The sequence below is a fragment of the Marmota flaviventris genome, chromosome 10, assembly GCF_047511675.1.
Source record: "Marmota flaviventris isolate mMarFla1 chromosome 10, mMarFla1.hap1, whole genome shotgun sequence".
Taxonomy (NCBI): domain Eukaryota; kingdom Metazoa; phylum Chordata; class Mammalia; order Rodentia; family Sciuridae; genus Marmota; species Marmota flaviventris.
This window is the reverse complement of record NC_092507.1, coordinates 122756476-122771362: the sequence shown is the minus strand read 5'-3', so window position 1 is coordinate 122771362 and position 14887 is coordinate 122756476. Positions and strand designations below refer to the sequence as shown.

Below are 14887 nucleotides of genomic sequence, written 5' to 3'. Positions count from 1 at the left end.
TGTGATGAGGAAGGAGAAGAGATTGTTTTGTTTTTCTAAAGTATATCTTAATTTTTTTTCCCCCTGCATCCAAAATCCAACCTCAGGGCCTCATGCAGGCTAGGTGAGCGGTGCACCACTGAGCTATACCCAGCCCACATCTTGCTGCTTTGATATCCTTTATAATTTGTACAACTTTCTTAGTAAAAACAACTTTACAGGAAAAAACCCTAAGATGCCAACTAAGTTGTCACACAGTAAATGCCTTATTGAGGCTACCAGTGTTGGGGCGGAGCTTTGTAAAATCTCCTGGCCACGCCTCCTTTGCCCCACCGGTGGATCCTTACGAGTGCCTGTAAGGCCCTACCTTAACGCATGCGTGATCGCTTTGGTTTTCTGTGCTCCGGAGCTTTGGATTTGACCCCATTAGGCTACCGTCGCGGTGACCGGAACGGCCTAGACGTTTGCTTCCGGGCCTTTCTTTTGCTTCCCCTTCCCACCCTCACGCTGCTTCCCCTCCCCCGCTCCCTTTTCCCTTCGGTTTCGCTCTTTCGGGTCGAGGCCGACCCCCGAGTCGTGAGTCTACCCCCTGAGTCTTGAGTCTGGGGTCCGGTCGGTGAAAAAGCTCTTTTAGCTGGAAGCAGGGAGGTGTGGGGAGGACCTAGGGAGCAGAGACTTAATGTTTTGTCTGTGGGCGGAGGTCCGGCGAGGGTCTTGGCTGAGGCGCGAGCGGGGGCGGGGCTGAGCTGGGTCTGCGGTGAGCGGGACGCACCGAAGGGGCTTCGTGCGGGTGGGCGTCGCGCCGACCCGAGGCGCTGGGAGCCGGCGCTGGGCCGCAGGGCTGCAGTGTCTGTGGAGCTTTTGGTGGAGAGGCGGTTAGGGGGAATGTGCGCGATGTCGGACTGTGGACAGTAGCCGCGTCTCATTCCCAGGTTGCTTTACTCTGTTTACTTCGGAAAACCTTTTTGCTGTGATCTTTTGAACGCTGAAATGCACCCCCCAAAACACACACTGTTTTTAGTGTTGGGGATGCAAACCAAGGTCTTGTACGTGCTAAGCACACCTTCTTCACGGAGTTAGACCCCCCAGCGTGGTAGGATTTTTAAAAATGAAATTTCTGCGTGGAAGCAAAGTAAGAGAAACAAACGTAAAGGAGAAAACACCGAAGTAGTGAGTTGTAGATCAAACCCCTTCTCAGGTGGGAGGGGCTGTTTAAATTAGGCACAACGTGTAAACATTTATCTCATTAATAAATTAATGGAACACATTAAGTTGCAGAAATATTTTCCTTTTTCTTTTATATTTATTTATGTTTGGTACCAGGGATTGAATCCAGGGGCACTTAACCACTGAGCCACATCCCCAGTCCCCCCCCCCCCCTTTTTTTTTTTGAGACTGGTAGGTTTCAAAAAAATTTTTTTTTCCATTAGGTTGCATATAGTCTTGCTAAATTGCTCAGGGTGGCTTTGAACCTGCCAGCCTCCTGCCTCAGCCTTCGAAGCTGCTGGGATTACAGGCATGCACATACTTTTCTTTTTAGATTGGTTCACTTGAGCGTCCTATAACATTTTCAGTATTACACAAAGAATGTTCTCCACACGCGCTGAAACAACTTTACTTTTTTCCCCCCAAACTGGAGATTAAACCCAGGGGTGATTTGCCACTGAGCTACATACTCAGTCCTTTTTATTTTGAGACAGGGTCTTGCAAATTACTGAGGCTGGCCTCAAACTTATGATCCTTCTGCCTCAGCCTCCCAAGTTGCTGGATTACAGGCATACAACACTGCTAGGGCTCTGATACTTTTAAGTCTTAGACCTGTTAATCTATAGCAGAAAAGAATTCCACAGAATTGCAGCATCAAATTCTGGAGAATGAGGAGAAAGAACATAGGTTATTTGAAAGACAGGTGGCAGAGTTTTACATAGAAATTCTCTATTAATTGTGGTCATAATGACTTCAAAGCAATTTTAGTTTCTTGTTCCATTCAGAGAACAAAAGCATGTCCTCCCTCCCTGGGTGTATTGGTCTGGATGCAGCAACAGCTGCAGTGGAATCTGAAGAGATTGCAGAACTACAACAGGCTGTGGTTGAGGAGCTTGGTATCTCTATGGAGGAACTTCGACAGTTCATTGATGAAGAATTGGAAAAGATGGAATGTGTACAACAGCGCAAGAAGCAGCTAGCAGAGTTGGAGACGTGGGTAATACAGAAAGAATCCGAAGTGGCTCATGTTGACCAACTCTTTGATGATGCATCCAGGTGAGGATTACATGGAAAATCTGTTGACTGGCAGATTTTTTTTTTTTCTTTTTTCTTTTTTTTTTGTACTGGGGATGGAACCTGGAGCACTCGACCACTAAGCTACATCCCCAGCCCTATTGTATTTTATTTAGAGACAGCATCTCAATGCGTTGCTCAGTACCTCGCCATTGCTAAGGCTGGCTTTGGACTCACAATCCTTCTGCCTCAGCCACCTGAGCTGCTGGGATTACAGGAGTATACTACTGCGCCCAGCTGACTGGCAGATTTTTTGGGGGGTGGAGGGTACTGGAGATTGAACCCAGGGGCACTTTACCACTTTTACCAAGCCTTTTATATTTTAGTTTTTGAGACAGGGTTTCACTAAGTTGCTTAGGGCTTCAATAAGTTGCTGAGGTTGTCCTGCCTGAGCTTCCCAAGTTGCTGGGATTATAGGTACAGACCACAGCATCTGATTGGCAGATATTTTAAAAGTATAATTCTTCATGATATTATACCAAGCACTGTATAAAATACAGATGTGTGGAACCTTACTCTTCTTCAGAGTTTATGGTCTGAGCTCTAACCTCACAATCGCCCACCCATATGTGTAATTTTCACCTATCTGAGGCTAATACATGGTCAGTATAAGAAAGTCCAAGTCTTAAATCACTTCTTCTTCCTCCTGTACTCTAAATCAATTGTTTCCTTAGTAAGATCACCCAGGGTGTAAGGATTTTAGAATTACTGTTTTGTGTAAATGTGAAGCATGAATAAGTTTCTAAACCCTTTAGATTTGTTCTTGATACCCTAGTTGTCACTTAGAATTCAATTTCACATAACAGCAAGGCAAATTCTGATGATTTAAGGTGGAAAATACTGTACTCAAGGCTAATTTTGAATTTTTTTTTTTTTAGGGAGAGAGAGAGAGAATTTTTTTTTTTTTTTTTTTTTTTAAGTTTTCGGCGGACACAACATCTTTGTTTGTATGTGGTGCTGAGGATCAAACCTGGGCCGCAGGCATGCCAGGCGAGCACGCTACCGCTTGAGCCACATCCTCAGCCCCATAATTTTGAATTTTTGAGGAACTAGTCTGGAAACCAAACCACCATTTAAAATGCTTTTGTTGGAGCTGGGGTTGTGGCTCAGTGGTAGAGCGCTTGCATGTGTGAGCCACTGGGTGCAATTCTTAGCACCACATAAAAGTAAATAAAATGAAGGTATTGTGTCCATCTATGACTGAAAAAAATGTTTTTAAAAATCCATTTTAAAAAAATGCTTTGGGGGGCTGGGGATGTGTCAAGCGTTAGCGCGCTCCCCTGGCATGCGTGCCGCCCAGGTTCGATCCTCAGCACCACATACAAACAAAGATGTTGTGCCTGCCAAAAAACTAAAAAAAATAAATAAATATTAAAAAAAAATTCTCTCTCTCTCTCTCTTAAAAAAAAAAAAAAAATGCTTTGGGGCTGTGGATGTGGCTCAAGTGGTAGCGCGCTCGCCTGGCATGCATGCGGCCCGGGTTCAATCCTCAGCACCACATACAAACAAAGATGTTGTATCCGCCAAAAACTAAAAAATAAATATTAAAATTCTCTCTCTCTCTCTCTCTGTGTCTCTCTCTCTCTCTCTTAAAAAAAAAAAATGCTTTGTTTGGGAAATGTGTTCTAAATAGAGACATTTTGAAATCTATAGGGCCCATTCAAGTTGAGGACACTATACACTTAAATGTATATGAATTCTGGGGCTGGGGATATGGCTCAAGTGGTAGTGCGTTCACCTGTCATGCATGAGGCACTGGGTTCGATCCTCAGCACCACATAAAAATAAAATAAAGATATTGTGTCCACCTAAAGCTAAAAAACAATATTTTTTAAAAAATGTATATGAATTCTTTGTTGTTTTTTTTTTTTTTTTTTTGGTTAGACCCGATACCTTTATTTTATTTATTTATTTTTATGTGGTGTTGAGGATCGAACCCAGGGCCTCGCGCATGCTAGTCGAGCGCTCTTCCGCTGAAGAGCGGAACCCCAGCCCAAATTGTATATGAATTCTAATGGCTCCTGTCTCTGTTTCTTTTGCTGGCTTTGACCGATTCTATGTGTGTTCCAATATTAGGGCAGTGACTAATTGTGAGTCTTTGGTGAAGGACTTCTACTCCAAGCTGGGACTACAGTACAGGGACAGTAGCTCTGAGGATGAAACTTCCCAGCCTACAGAGATAATTGAGATTCCTGATGAAGATGATGATGTTCTCAGCATTGATTCAGGTAAGAAATGAGAATTTGGATAGGAAATTTCCAGGATTGAATTTAAAATACTGAAAGATGAGGAGATAGACAAGAGGAAAAACGCTTATAGTGATAACTATATATTTTATCCTGCCCGACTTATTACAGAAAAAAATGTCTCATTGTTAGTACCATTGCTGTTCCCTACATACCACACCCTGATTCCTCTCCTTTCTCCATTCTGTTTAACCTCTATTCTATAAATATTCTTGATTTTCTTTATAGGTGACCTTAGCACCCATGTATGTGCCCTAAAACTATAGATTTTTCTCTATTTTTTAGCAGTTTTATTAAAGGTAGTATTTACACACCATGAAATTTATCCAACATATTTATTTTGTACAGGGGATTGAAGCCTCTCAAATTACTGTGATTATAGTAATTTGACATGCACCAATTATAGTAGTATACTGTGATTATAGTAGACATGCACCAATGCACCTGGCTCAGATCTTATCCAATTTGTACAGTTTGAGTTTTAGTACATTTATATATAGTACTCAACTTTAGACACTTGCATCACCCAGAAAGTTTCTTGCGCCGGTTTGCCTTAAATTTCCACTATCAGTTCCAGTGACTACTGGTCCACTTTCTTTCTCTCTACATATATAGCTTTTCTTTTCTTTCTTTCTCAGGGTATTGAACTCGGGCACTTGACCGCTGAGGCACATCCTTAGCCCTATTTTGTATTTTATTTAGAGTCTCAATGCGTTGTTCAGTGCCTCGCCATTGCTAAGACTGGCTTTGGACTCACAGTCAGCCTGCTTCAGCCTTTCTAACCATGGGGATCACGGCTGCTACGCCCAGCTTAGCTTTTCTTTTTGTCTGGCTTCTGTCCCTTAATGTTGTTGAAGTTTATCTAACTTGCATGTTTCAGGGTTTGGTCTTTTATTGGGGAATAATCTCCCATTATATAGATTTCACCATGTGTTTTTTTAAATTCATTTTTTAGTTGTAAGTGGACACAATACCTTTATTTTATTCATTTATTTTTATGTGGTGCTGAGGATCGAACCCAGGGTCTTGCACGTGCGAGGCGAGCGCTCTACCACTGAGCTATAGCCTCAGCCCTCACCATGTGCTTTTGTTTTTTTTTAGTTGTAGATGGACACAATGTCTTTATTTATTTATTTATATGTGGTGGTGAGGATTGAACCCAGGGCCTCACACATGTGAGGCAAGCGCTCTACCGCTGAGCCATAACCCTAGCCCCTCACCATGTGTTTTTATCCATCCCCAGTTGATAGGCATTCAGATTAGTTCCAGTTGGGCTATTATGAATAATGCTGTGAATGTTTATATAAGTGTTTGTGAGTATTATGGTAAGTGCTGGTTTGACTTTTTTTTTTTTTTTGGTATCAGGGATTGGAAACCCAGGGCCTCCTATATCCTAGTCAAGAAAAGAGTTCCATTGTTGGGCTACTTCCCCGGCCTGTATGTTTGATTTTTTTAATAAATTGCTAGACTATTTTCCAAAGTGTTTATGCTGTTTTACATTCTCTCTAGTAAAGTATGGAGGTTTCAGTTTCTCTGCATCCTTACCATTATTTGGTGTTGTCAGTTTAGCACGTTAGCCATTTTAATTGGTGTATGGTACTATATTATTAAAGTTTGCATTTCCCTAATGACTAATGTTGTTGAACATCTTTTTATATATGCCATTTGTACATGTTCTTTGGGGAAATACCTATTCAAATCTTTTGTCTTTTTAAACATTAATTATTATTATTATTTATTTTTTTTGGTGGTGCTGGGGATTGAACTCAGGGCCTTGTGCATGTGAGGCAAGCACACTACCAACTGAGCTATATCCCCAGCCCTAGTTTATTTTTTTAATCCATGACTTTGAAGACTTATTTGTGTACTCTAGGTCCAATTTTTTGCCAGGTAAGTGTTATAATTTCTCTCAGATGTGACAGTCTTGTCACTAATTTGTTTATTTATTTTTGTGGCTCTGGGGATTGAACTTTGGGCCTTGCATTCACTAAGTAAGTGCTCTACATCTGAGCTATATCCCCAGCCATTTTCATTTTCTTCGTGTCTTTTGAAGAGTAAGTTGCTATGGTAAAGGTTGAGGATTTTTTTTTTAACCTATGGCTACCCAGGTGTTCCATCCCATTTGTTGGAAATACTGTCCTTTTTATACCTTTGTCAGAAATCAATTGACTGGGCTGGGGATATAGCTCAGTTGATAGAGTGCTTGCCTTGCATCCTCACATGCACAAGGCTCTGGATTCAATCCCCAGCACCACAAAAAAACGAAAGAAAGAAAGAAATCAGTTGATCAGTATAAGGCCCTGTTTTTACGTTCTTTTTTTAAAAAAATTTTTTTAAGTTGTTGATGGACCTTTATTTTTTATTTATTTGTATGTGGTGCTGAGAATCAAATCCACTGCCTCATGCATGCTAGGCAAGCGCTCTACCACTGAGCCACAACCCCAGCCCCCTGTTTTCACATTCTATTGTGTCACATTGATTGAAATGTGTAGCAGCATCACACTGCCTTAATAACATTAATTAATCACATTAATTACGACAGCATGTCTTAATTAGCTTTATGGCAAGCATTGGTATCAGTGTAAGTCCCTCATTTTTTTTGTATAGCATACATATTCCATCTAAATTTTAAGATGAGCTTGTTTTCAATGTCTTCTTTTTTTCTTAGAGGCTAGAATTTTTAAAAATGACTCTTAGGGCTAGGGTTTTGGCTCAGTGGTAGAGCATTCACCTAGCATGTGCGAGGCCCTAGTTTCGATCCTTAGCACCACATAAAAGTAAGTAAGTAAATAAATAAAATAAAGGTGTGTGTCCAACTACAACTAAAATAAATAAATAAATAGATAAATAAATATATATATTTTTAAAAATGACTATTGATCTAAAGATAAATTTGGGGAGTATTGCCTTTTTAACAATATTGGATTCTAATCAGTGAACATAGTATATCTCTTTTAATTTAGATTTTTAATATCTTTTTTTTTTTTTTACATTTTAATTTTTTATTTAGAGGCAGGATTTCACTGAATTGCTTAGCACCTTGCTAAATTGCTAAGGCTGTCTTTGAACTTGCAGGCCTCCTACCTCAGCCTCTTGAGACACTGGGATTACCACTACCAGTGCGCCACCACCCTGCTGGGTCTTTAATTTCTTAATTTCTTTTTTGTGGTGCTGGGAATTGAACCCAGGGCCTCATCTGCTGCCTCACTTATGCTAGCCAAGAACTCTACCACTGAGCCACATTCCCAGCCGTAGGTCTTTAATTTTTCTCATCTTGCTTTTTTGAATGAGTTTATCCCTAAGTTTTTTGTTTTTTTTTTCCTTTACTTGCTTTTTGTTTTTTTTTATTTTTTATATTTATATGTGTATGTATGTACTGGGGTTAAACTCCAGTCCTTTTACTTTTTTTATTTTGAGACAGGGTCTTGCTAAGTTGCTGAGGCTGACCTAAAACTTGTGATTTTCCTCCTCATCCTCCTGAGTCACTGGAAAAACACATTTACCACTGCACCTTGCTTTTTTAAATTTTGAGACAGAGTCTCTCTCAACTTGATGAGTGTCTTGCTAAGTTGCCTGAGGCTGTCCTCTAACTCTAGATCCTCCTGTCTTAGCCTCCTGAGTCACTCACTATGTCACTCTCAGGCTGGCCGTTGCACCTCTTAGAAAGTTCCTTAGGTTTCGGTTTGTTGAGAATTTTTTTTTAAATTTTTATTAGTTATTGATGGACTTTTATTTATTTATTTATTTATTTGTTTGTTTGTTTATATGTGGTGTTGAGAATTAAACTCAGTGTCTCACACATGCTAGGCAAGCACTCTACCACTGAGCCACAACCCCAGCCTTGATGAGAATTTTTATCATAACTGGATTGGATTTTAGATTTTTGTTAGCTACTTTTTCTCATTCTCATATAACCATAGAGCTTTTGTTCTATTAATAGATTATATTGTAATAGGTTTTTCTTTTTAATATTAAACCAGCCTTGCATTCCTGGAATAAACTACCCCTGGTCTTGGTCAATAATTCCTTTTATATGTTGCTAAGTTTGTCTAATAATTAGTTAAGATTTTTTATATTATTCTTGGGGATTCTTGGTTTGTAGTTCTATTGTGGTGTTTTTGTTTGGTTTTGAAATTACTATAATAGGGGCATTTATAAGATGAGTTGGAAATTGTTCTCTCTGACTTTGTATAGAATGTTTCTTTGCTAAGTATTTGATAAATTCAGCCCTGAGGCCATTTTGACCTGAATTTTTCTTTAGTACTGAGGATTGAATCCAGGGGTGCTTAACCACTGAGCCACATCCCCAGCCTTTTAAATTTTATTATTTTGAGGCAGGGACTCGCTAAATTACTGAGACTGACTTTGAACTTGTGATCCTCCTGCCTCAGCTTTCCAATTTGCTGGGATTATAGTTGTACACCACTGTACCCAGCTCTGGCCTGAACATTTTTTTTGTGGAATTTTTTTTTTTTTTTTAACTGGGATTAAGCCCAGTTTTGATACAGGGTCTCAATGAATTTGCTAAGACTGCCCTTGAACTTAATAATCTTTTTGCGTTGGTCACCCACATCATTGGAATTATAGACGTGTGCCACCTTGCCTGGCACTTTGTGGCAAGATTTTTTAAATAAACTTTACTTTGGAATAATTTAATATTTACAGAAAATTGAAAGGATATTATAACTTTATTTTTTTAAATTTATGTGGTGCTGGAGATCAAACCCAGTTCCTCCCACATGCTAGACAAATGCTCTACCAACTGAGCTACTTTTAGAGAGTTCCTGCATACCTTTCATCCAATTTTTTATAGTGTGTTAATATTACTGAAATAACTTTGGTACATTATTTTTATCTAAACTCCAGACTTTATTCATTTTCTGTATTTTTTTCCCTGTTCTATGACTCAATCCAGAATACGTCATTGAATTTATTATGGGAAAGTTTGTAATTACTAATCCTTTTTTTTAAACTTGATGTGCATCTACTAGATTTTCTGTCCCTTGTTGTTGGTTTTGGTAATTTGTGTCTTTATAGGATTTTTCTTTTTCATCTAAGTTGTCTAATTTTTGGTGTAAAATTGTTCATAGTATTCCCTTTGACCCTTTTAGTTCTGTAGGTTTTGTAGTGATGTCTCTTTTTCCAATATAATATTGATTATTAAGATATTTTTTAATTTTTTGGTAGTTTAGCTAACATTGATCCATTTTGTTGCTTTTCCCCCCCAAGAACCAGCTTTTGCATTTCTTTCCATTAAGCATCGCTTTGCTGCATTTCATACTTGTTTTTTTTTTTGTTGTTGTTGTTTTTTTTTTTTGTTTTTTGTTTTGTTTTGGGTGTTAATGGGATAATGGGTATTGAACCCAGGGTTGCTCTACCATTGATCTATAGCCCCATCCCTTTATTTTATTTTATTTTTGAGACATGGACTCACTAAGTTGCCCAGACTGACCTCAAATTTGTGATCTTCCTGGCTATCTGGAATTACAGGTGAGAGTCACTGTGCCCAGTTATTTCATACATTTTTATATATTGTCCTTTTCATTTAATTCAGTGTTGTTTTTCATTTCTCTTGTGGTTTTCCTTTGACTGATGGATTACTTAGAAATGTATTGTTTGATTTCCAAGTATTTGGGTATTTTCCAGATTTATTTCTTCTTCTTCTTCTTTTTTTTTTTTTGAGAGAGAATTTTTAATATCTATTTTTTAGTTTTCGGCGGACACAACATCTTTGTTTATATGTGGTGCTGAGGATCGAACCCAGGCCGCAGGCATGCGAAGTGAGCGTGCCACTGCTTGAGCCACATCCCCAGCCCTTATTTCTTCTTTTAATGTTTAACTTCATTTTATGTGGTCAGAAAACATATTTTGTATGATTTCAGTCCTTTTGAATTTATTAAAATTTTTATTATGTCCAAGCACAGCATATTGTGTATTCTTGAGAATATTCTATGTATGTTCGAAAAGAATTTGCATTCCACTGCAGTTGGACGGAGTATTCTAAAATATTGATTGGGTTAAGTTGTCTGGTAGGTTGTTCAAATTTGTATGTCTTTAGTGATTTAAAAAACAAACAAACAAAAAAAACATTTGTTTTATTTTTAGGTGGACACATTTTTATTTATTTTTTTAAAATATTTTTTAGTTGTCAATGGACCTGTATTAAATTTATTTATTTTTATGTGGTGCTGAGAATCAAACCCAGTGCCTCACACATGCCAGGCAAGTGCTCTACTACTGAGTCACAACCCCAGCCCTCTCTCAGTGATATTTTTGTCTACTTATTCAAATAGTTGGAAAGAAACTTGAAATCTTCACCTAAAATTATAAATTATCTGTTTTCTTTGTTTAAGTATGTCAATTTTTGCTTCCTATGTTTTGGACTCCTTTGATGGTTTTATATGTATAATTGCTCATTTATTTTCTCTTTGTCATTATAAAAATAATAAAATGATATCATCTTAAATTATATTATCTCCAGTACTATTCTTGGGTTTTGTTTTTTGACTGTTTTTGTTTTGGTACTGGGAATTGAACCCAGAGATGCTTCACCACTGAGCCACATCCCCAACCCTTTTTTATTTCAAGACAGGGTCTCACTAAGTTGCTGAGGGCATTGCTTAGTTGCTGAGGCCAGATAATTCTTTCTTCTGCTGTTAGTCTGCTGCTTAGCCCCTCTAATAAATGTTTCATTTCAGGTTTTTTTCTTCAACTCTGAAAATTCCATTTGGTTCTTTATTTTATAGTTTCAGTTTCTCTCAAGATTATTGTTGGGCTGGGGTTGTGGCTCAGTGGTAGAGCGCTCACCTAGCACGTATGAGGCCCTGGGTTCAATCCTCAGCACCACATAAAGATAAACAAATAAAATAAAGGTGTTGTGTCCAACTACAACTAAAAACTAATATATTTTTTCAAAAGATTATTGTTTACTAAGTAATAGTGTATTTTCCTTTAAATCTTTGAACCTAATTTTCTGTATATCTTTGAGCTTATTTGTAAATCCAATATCTACTAGAGTTGTTTCTGTTGATAGGGTTTTTGTTTTGTTTTAGCGTTTGTGTGTGTGTGTATGAACACACACTAGGGATTGAACCCAAGGGTACTTGTCCTGAGCTACATTCTCAGTCCTTTATTTTGAGACAGGGTCTTGCCAAGATGCTGAGGCTGTCCTCAAACTTGAGATCCTCCTGCTTCAACCCCCTGGGTTAGGGCAATTACAGATTACAGGCATGCACCACCATACTTAACTGATAAGGATGTGTGTGTTTTTATCTTGTCTTAAATAAAAATCATAGCTTCCTGCTTTGTTTGGTTGGGCTTTTTTTTTTTTTTTTTTAACATGTTTCATCATTTTTTGTTTAAAAGTTGATATTCTAAATAATGTAAGAACTTTGGTTGGGTTTTTTTTTTTGTTGTTGTTTTTTAGAGTTCCTCTTTTACTTCTTTTTCTTTTTAAATTTATTTATTTTTGAGACAGTCTCACTTTGTCATGCTCAGACTGGCCTCAAACTCCTGAGTTCAAGTGCTTTCACCCTCAGCCTCCTGTGTAGCTGGGACTACAGGTGTGTGCCACTACACTCCCCCCAAGTAATTTTTCTGAATTTAAACCATCAAATCTGCCTTGCTGTGAGCAGCTGCTGTTATCTCTGTTCTGTTGTTTTTTGTTTGTTTTTTTCCTTGTAATTTATTTTTAGCTTGGTTTCTCAGTATTGACTTAATTTTGTTTTAAATAATTTTTATTATTTATTTTTTATGTGGTGCTGAGGATCGAACCTAGTGCCTCACATGTTCCTATACAATGCTCTACCACTGAGTGACAACCCTAGCCATTGACTTCTTTCTTTTTGCTTTTTTTTTTTCTTTTCTTCCTAATTTATTTTTTATTTCCAGGGATTGAACCCAGGGGTGCTTTACCCACTGAGCAACATCCCCAGTCCTTTTTTATTTTGAGACGGGGTCTTGCTGAGTTTCTTAGGACTTAAGCTTCCAAGTTGTTGGGATTACAGGCATGTACCACTACATCCAGTTTGACTTTTTTCTTTTTGTATGATTTGGCTACTAAGTTTATGGGGAATGCACTCACATTTGCATTTAGTGCTCAAATCTCTCTTGGCTTTGGTTTTTTTTTTTAACCAGGCTTTCCTCAGTCTTTGTGCATATACATATTTTAGCAATCAGCCAAGAATATATCAAGAAATTATTCCAGTGTTTCTATATTTTCTTATTTTCCAGATCGCCTTGTTAAATTTTTACTGATATGCTGCATATCCTAAACTAGAACTAGTAGCTAGGAACCATTAAAGCAGCTCATTGTCATATCTAGCCCTTTATTAGTAAAGCTACAGTTTTGATTCACTCACCTTGCCGGTAGAGGTGGGTATTCTCCCCAGAAAGTAGTCTGTAGGCTCCCATCTTTCATTCCAGATGCTTTCACAGTTTTTCAGAAATGAGTACTTCTCAATTTATTATTTGCCTTTTATGAATTTTTAATGCCCTAAAATGATTGTTTTTGACAATTTTGTCCTCTCTCTTGTTTTTTCTTTTTTTGCACTGGGGATTGAACCCAGGGGTGCTCTACCACAGAGCTACATTCCCAACACCCCTCCTCCCTTTTAAAATATTTTTTAGTTGTAGTGGACACAATACCTTTATTTTATTTATTATTTTTATGTGCTGCTGAGGATCAAACCCAGGGCCTCGCAGGTGCTAGGTGAGTGTTCTACCACTAAGCCACAACCCAGCCCACCCCCAACCCTTTTTATTTTGTATTCTGAGACAGGGTTTCACTAAGTTTCCTTTGAACTTGTGATCCTTCTGCTTCAGCCTCCCAAGAGCTGAGGTTATAGGCATGCACCACTGCACCCAGCTATTTTTGTCTGGTTTCATGCCTTTTTTTTTAGTTGTTGATAGACCTTTATTTTATTTATTTATTTATATGTGGTGCTGAGAATCGAATCCAGTGCCTCACGCTTGCCAGGCATGTGCATTACCACTGAGCCCCAGCCCCTTCATACTTGTTTCTTCATAGGAGTTATCTGCCTTTTCATATCACTATTATCAGAAGTGCCAATGTTTTACCTATATTTTGAACTGTATAAATGAAATCATATATGCTTCAAACATACTTTATACATTCTCTAGTGGCTTCTCTTCAGCATCATGTTGATGTGTAATGCTTAAATTTACTTGTTTATTGTAATATGATAGTCCATTGTAATGAATGTGCCACAACTTATTGTTTACTAACAACAGACATTGATTTAAGCTTTTTAAAATTAAAAATAATATGCTTTAAATATTTATGTATGTGTCTCTGCTTGAACATTTGCAAATCTTTTAGGATATACTAATTTTAAGGATATGGTAATCTCAATTAATGGCCACCAGCTTTCCAAAATGGTTTTACCAGTTTATACAACCAATGCATGACAGTCTACCTATTACTCCATATCCTTGGTAACACTTTGTTTTTTGTTTTTTAAATTTCACTTCCTAGGCTACTAATAAATTCAGGGCCTACACATGCTAGGCAAGAGCTCTACTTCTAAGCATTACTTCCAGACTTTATTCTCTTAATGGTTGTCTTTTGATTCATAAGAAAGTTTTTGGGGCTGGGGATGTAGTTCATTTGGTAGAGTACTTTCCTTGCATGCATAAGGCCCTGGATTCAATCCCCAACACCACAGAAAAAAAAAAAAGAATTTTTGTGGGGAGTGTCTGGAGAGGATTGAACCCAAAAGTGCTTAGCCACTGAGCTGTATCCCCAGCCCTTTTTTCTTTTTTGAGACAGGGTCTCACTAAGTTGCTTAGGGCCTTGCTAAGTTGCTGAAGCTGGCTTTTAACTCCTGATCATCCTACGTCAGCCTCCTGAGCCACTGAGATTATAGGTGTGTGCCACCACACCTGGTGATTCATGGAAAATCTTTATGTTCTAATTAATCATTTGCAGTTCAGTTGCAGCTGTCACTCCCAGGTTATGGTTTATCTTCACCTGATGTTATGTTTTGATAAGTAGAAATTCTAATGATTTTACAGTTTCCTTTTACTGGTTTTGTTTCTTAAATTATCTTTCTTGCCCTGAAGCTATGAAGATCATGTTTTATATTACCTTTTGATAGTTTCATTGTTTTGGCTTTCGATTTATTTTGTTTTATTTGTTTATTTATTTTTGGTACTAAGGATCAAACACAGGGCTTCATGTTTGCTAGGTAGACACTCTGTACCAAGGTATATCCACAGCCTTGGCTTTCAATTTAAGTCTACAACTGGATTTTTTTTTTTTTTTAGTTTTCGGCAGACACAACATCTTTATTTGTATGTGGTGCTGAGGATCGAACCCTGGCCGCACGCATGCCAGGCGAGCGTGCTACCGCTTGAGCCAC

At 38.1% G+C, this 14887-nt stretch overlaps 1 protein-coding gene across 4 annotated transcripts in view; it reads left to right on the top strand.

Annotated features, from left to right (window-relative positions):
- Nucleotides 1-477: 477 nt before the first annotated feature.
- Setdb1 (SET domain bifurcated histone lysine methyltransferase 1) overlaps nt 478-14887 on the top strand; it is a 44534-nt gene continuing 30124 nt past the window's right edge. For 2 of the 4 annotated variants that reach the window (XM_027953878.2, XM_027953876.2), the window contains exons 1-3: nt 478-555; nt 1971-2241; nt 4336-4487. In XM_027953878.2, the coding sequence (XP_027809679.1) occupies nt 1982-2241; nt 4336-4487 (412 nt within the window). In that variant the 5' untranslated portion in view covers nt 478-555; nt 1971-1981. Of the gene's footprint in view, nt 592-1970; nt 2242-4335; nt 4488-9927; nt 9996-14887 lie in introns of those variants that run through there. The other 2 variants (XM_027953877.2, XM_071618460.1) reach the window with 2 other exon arrangements.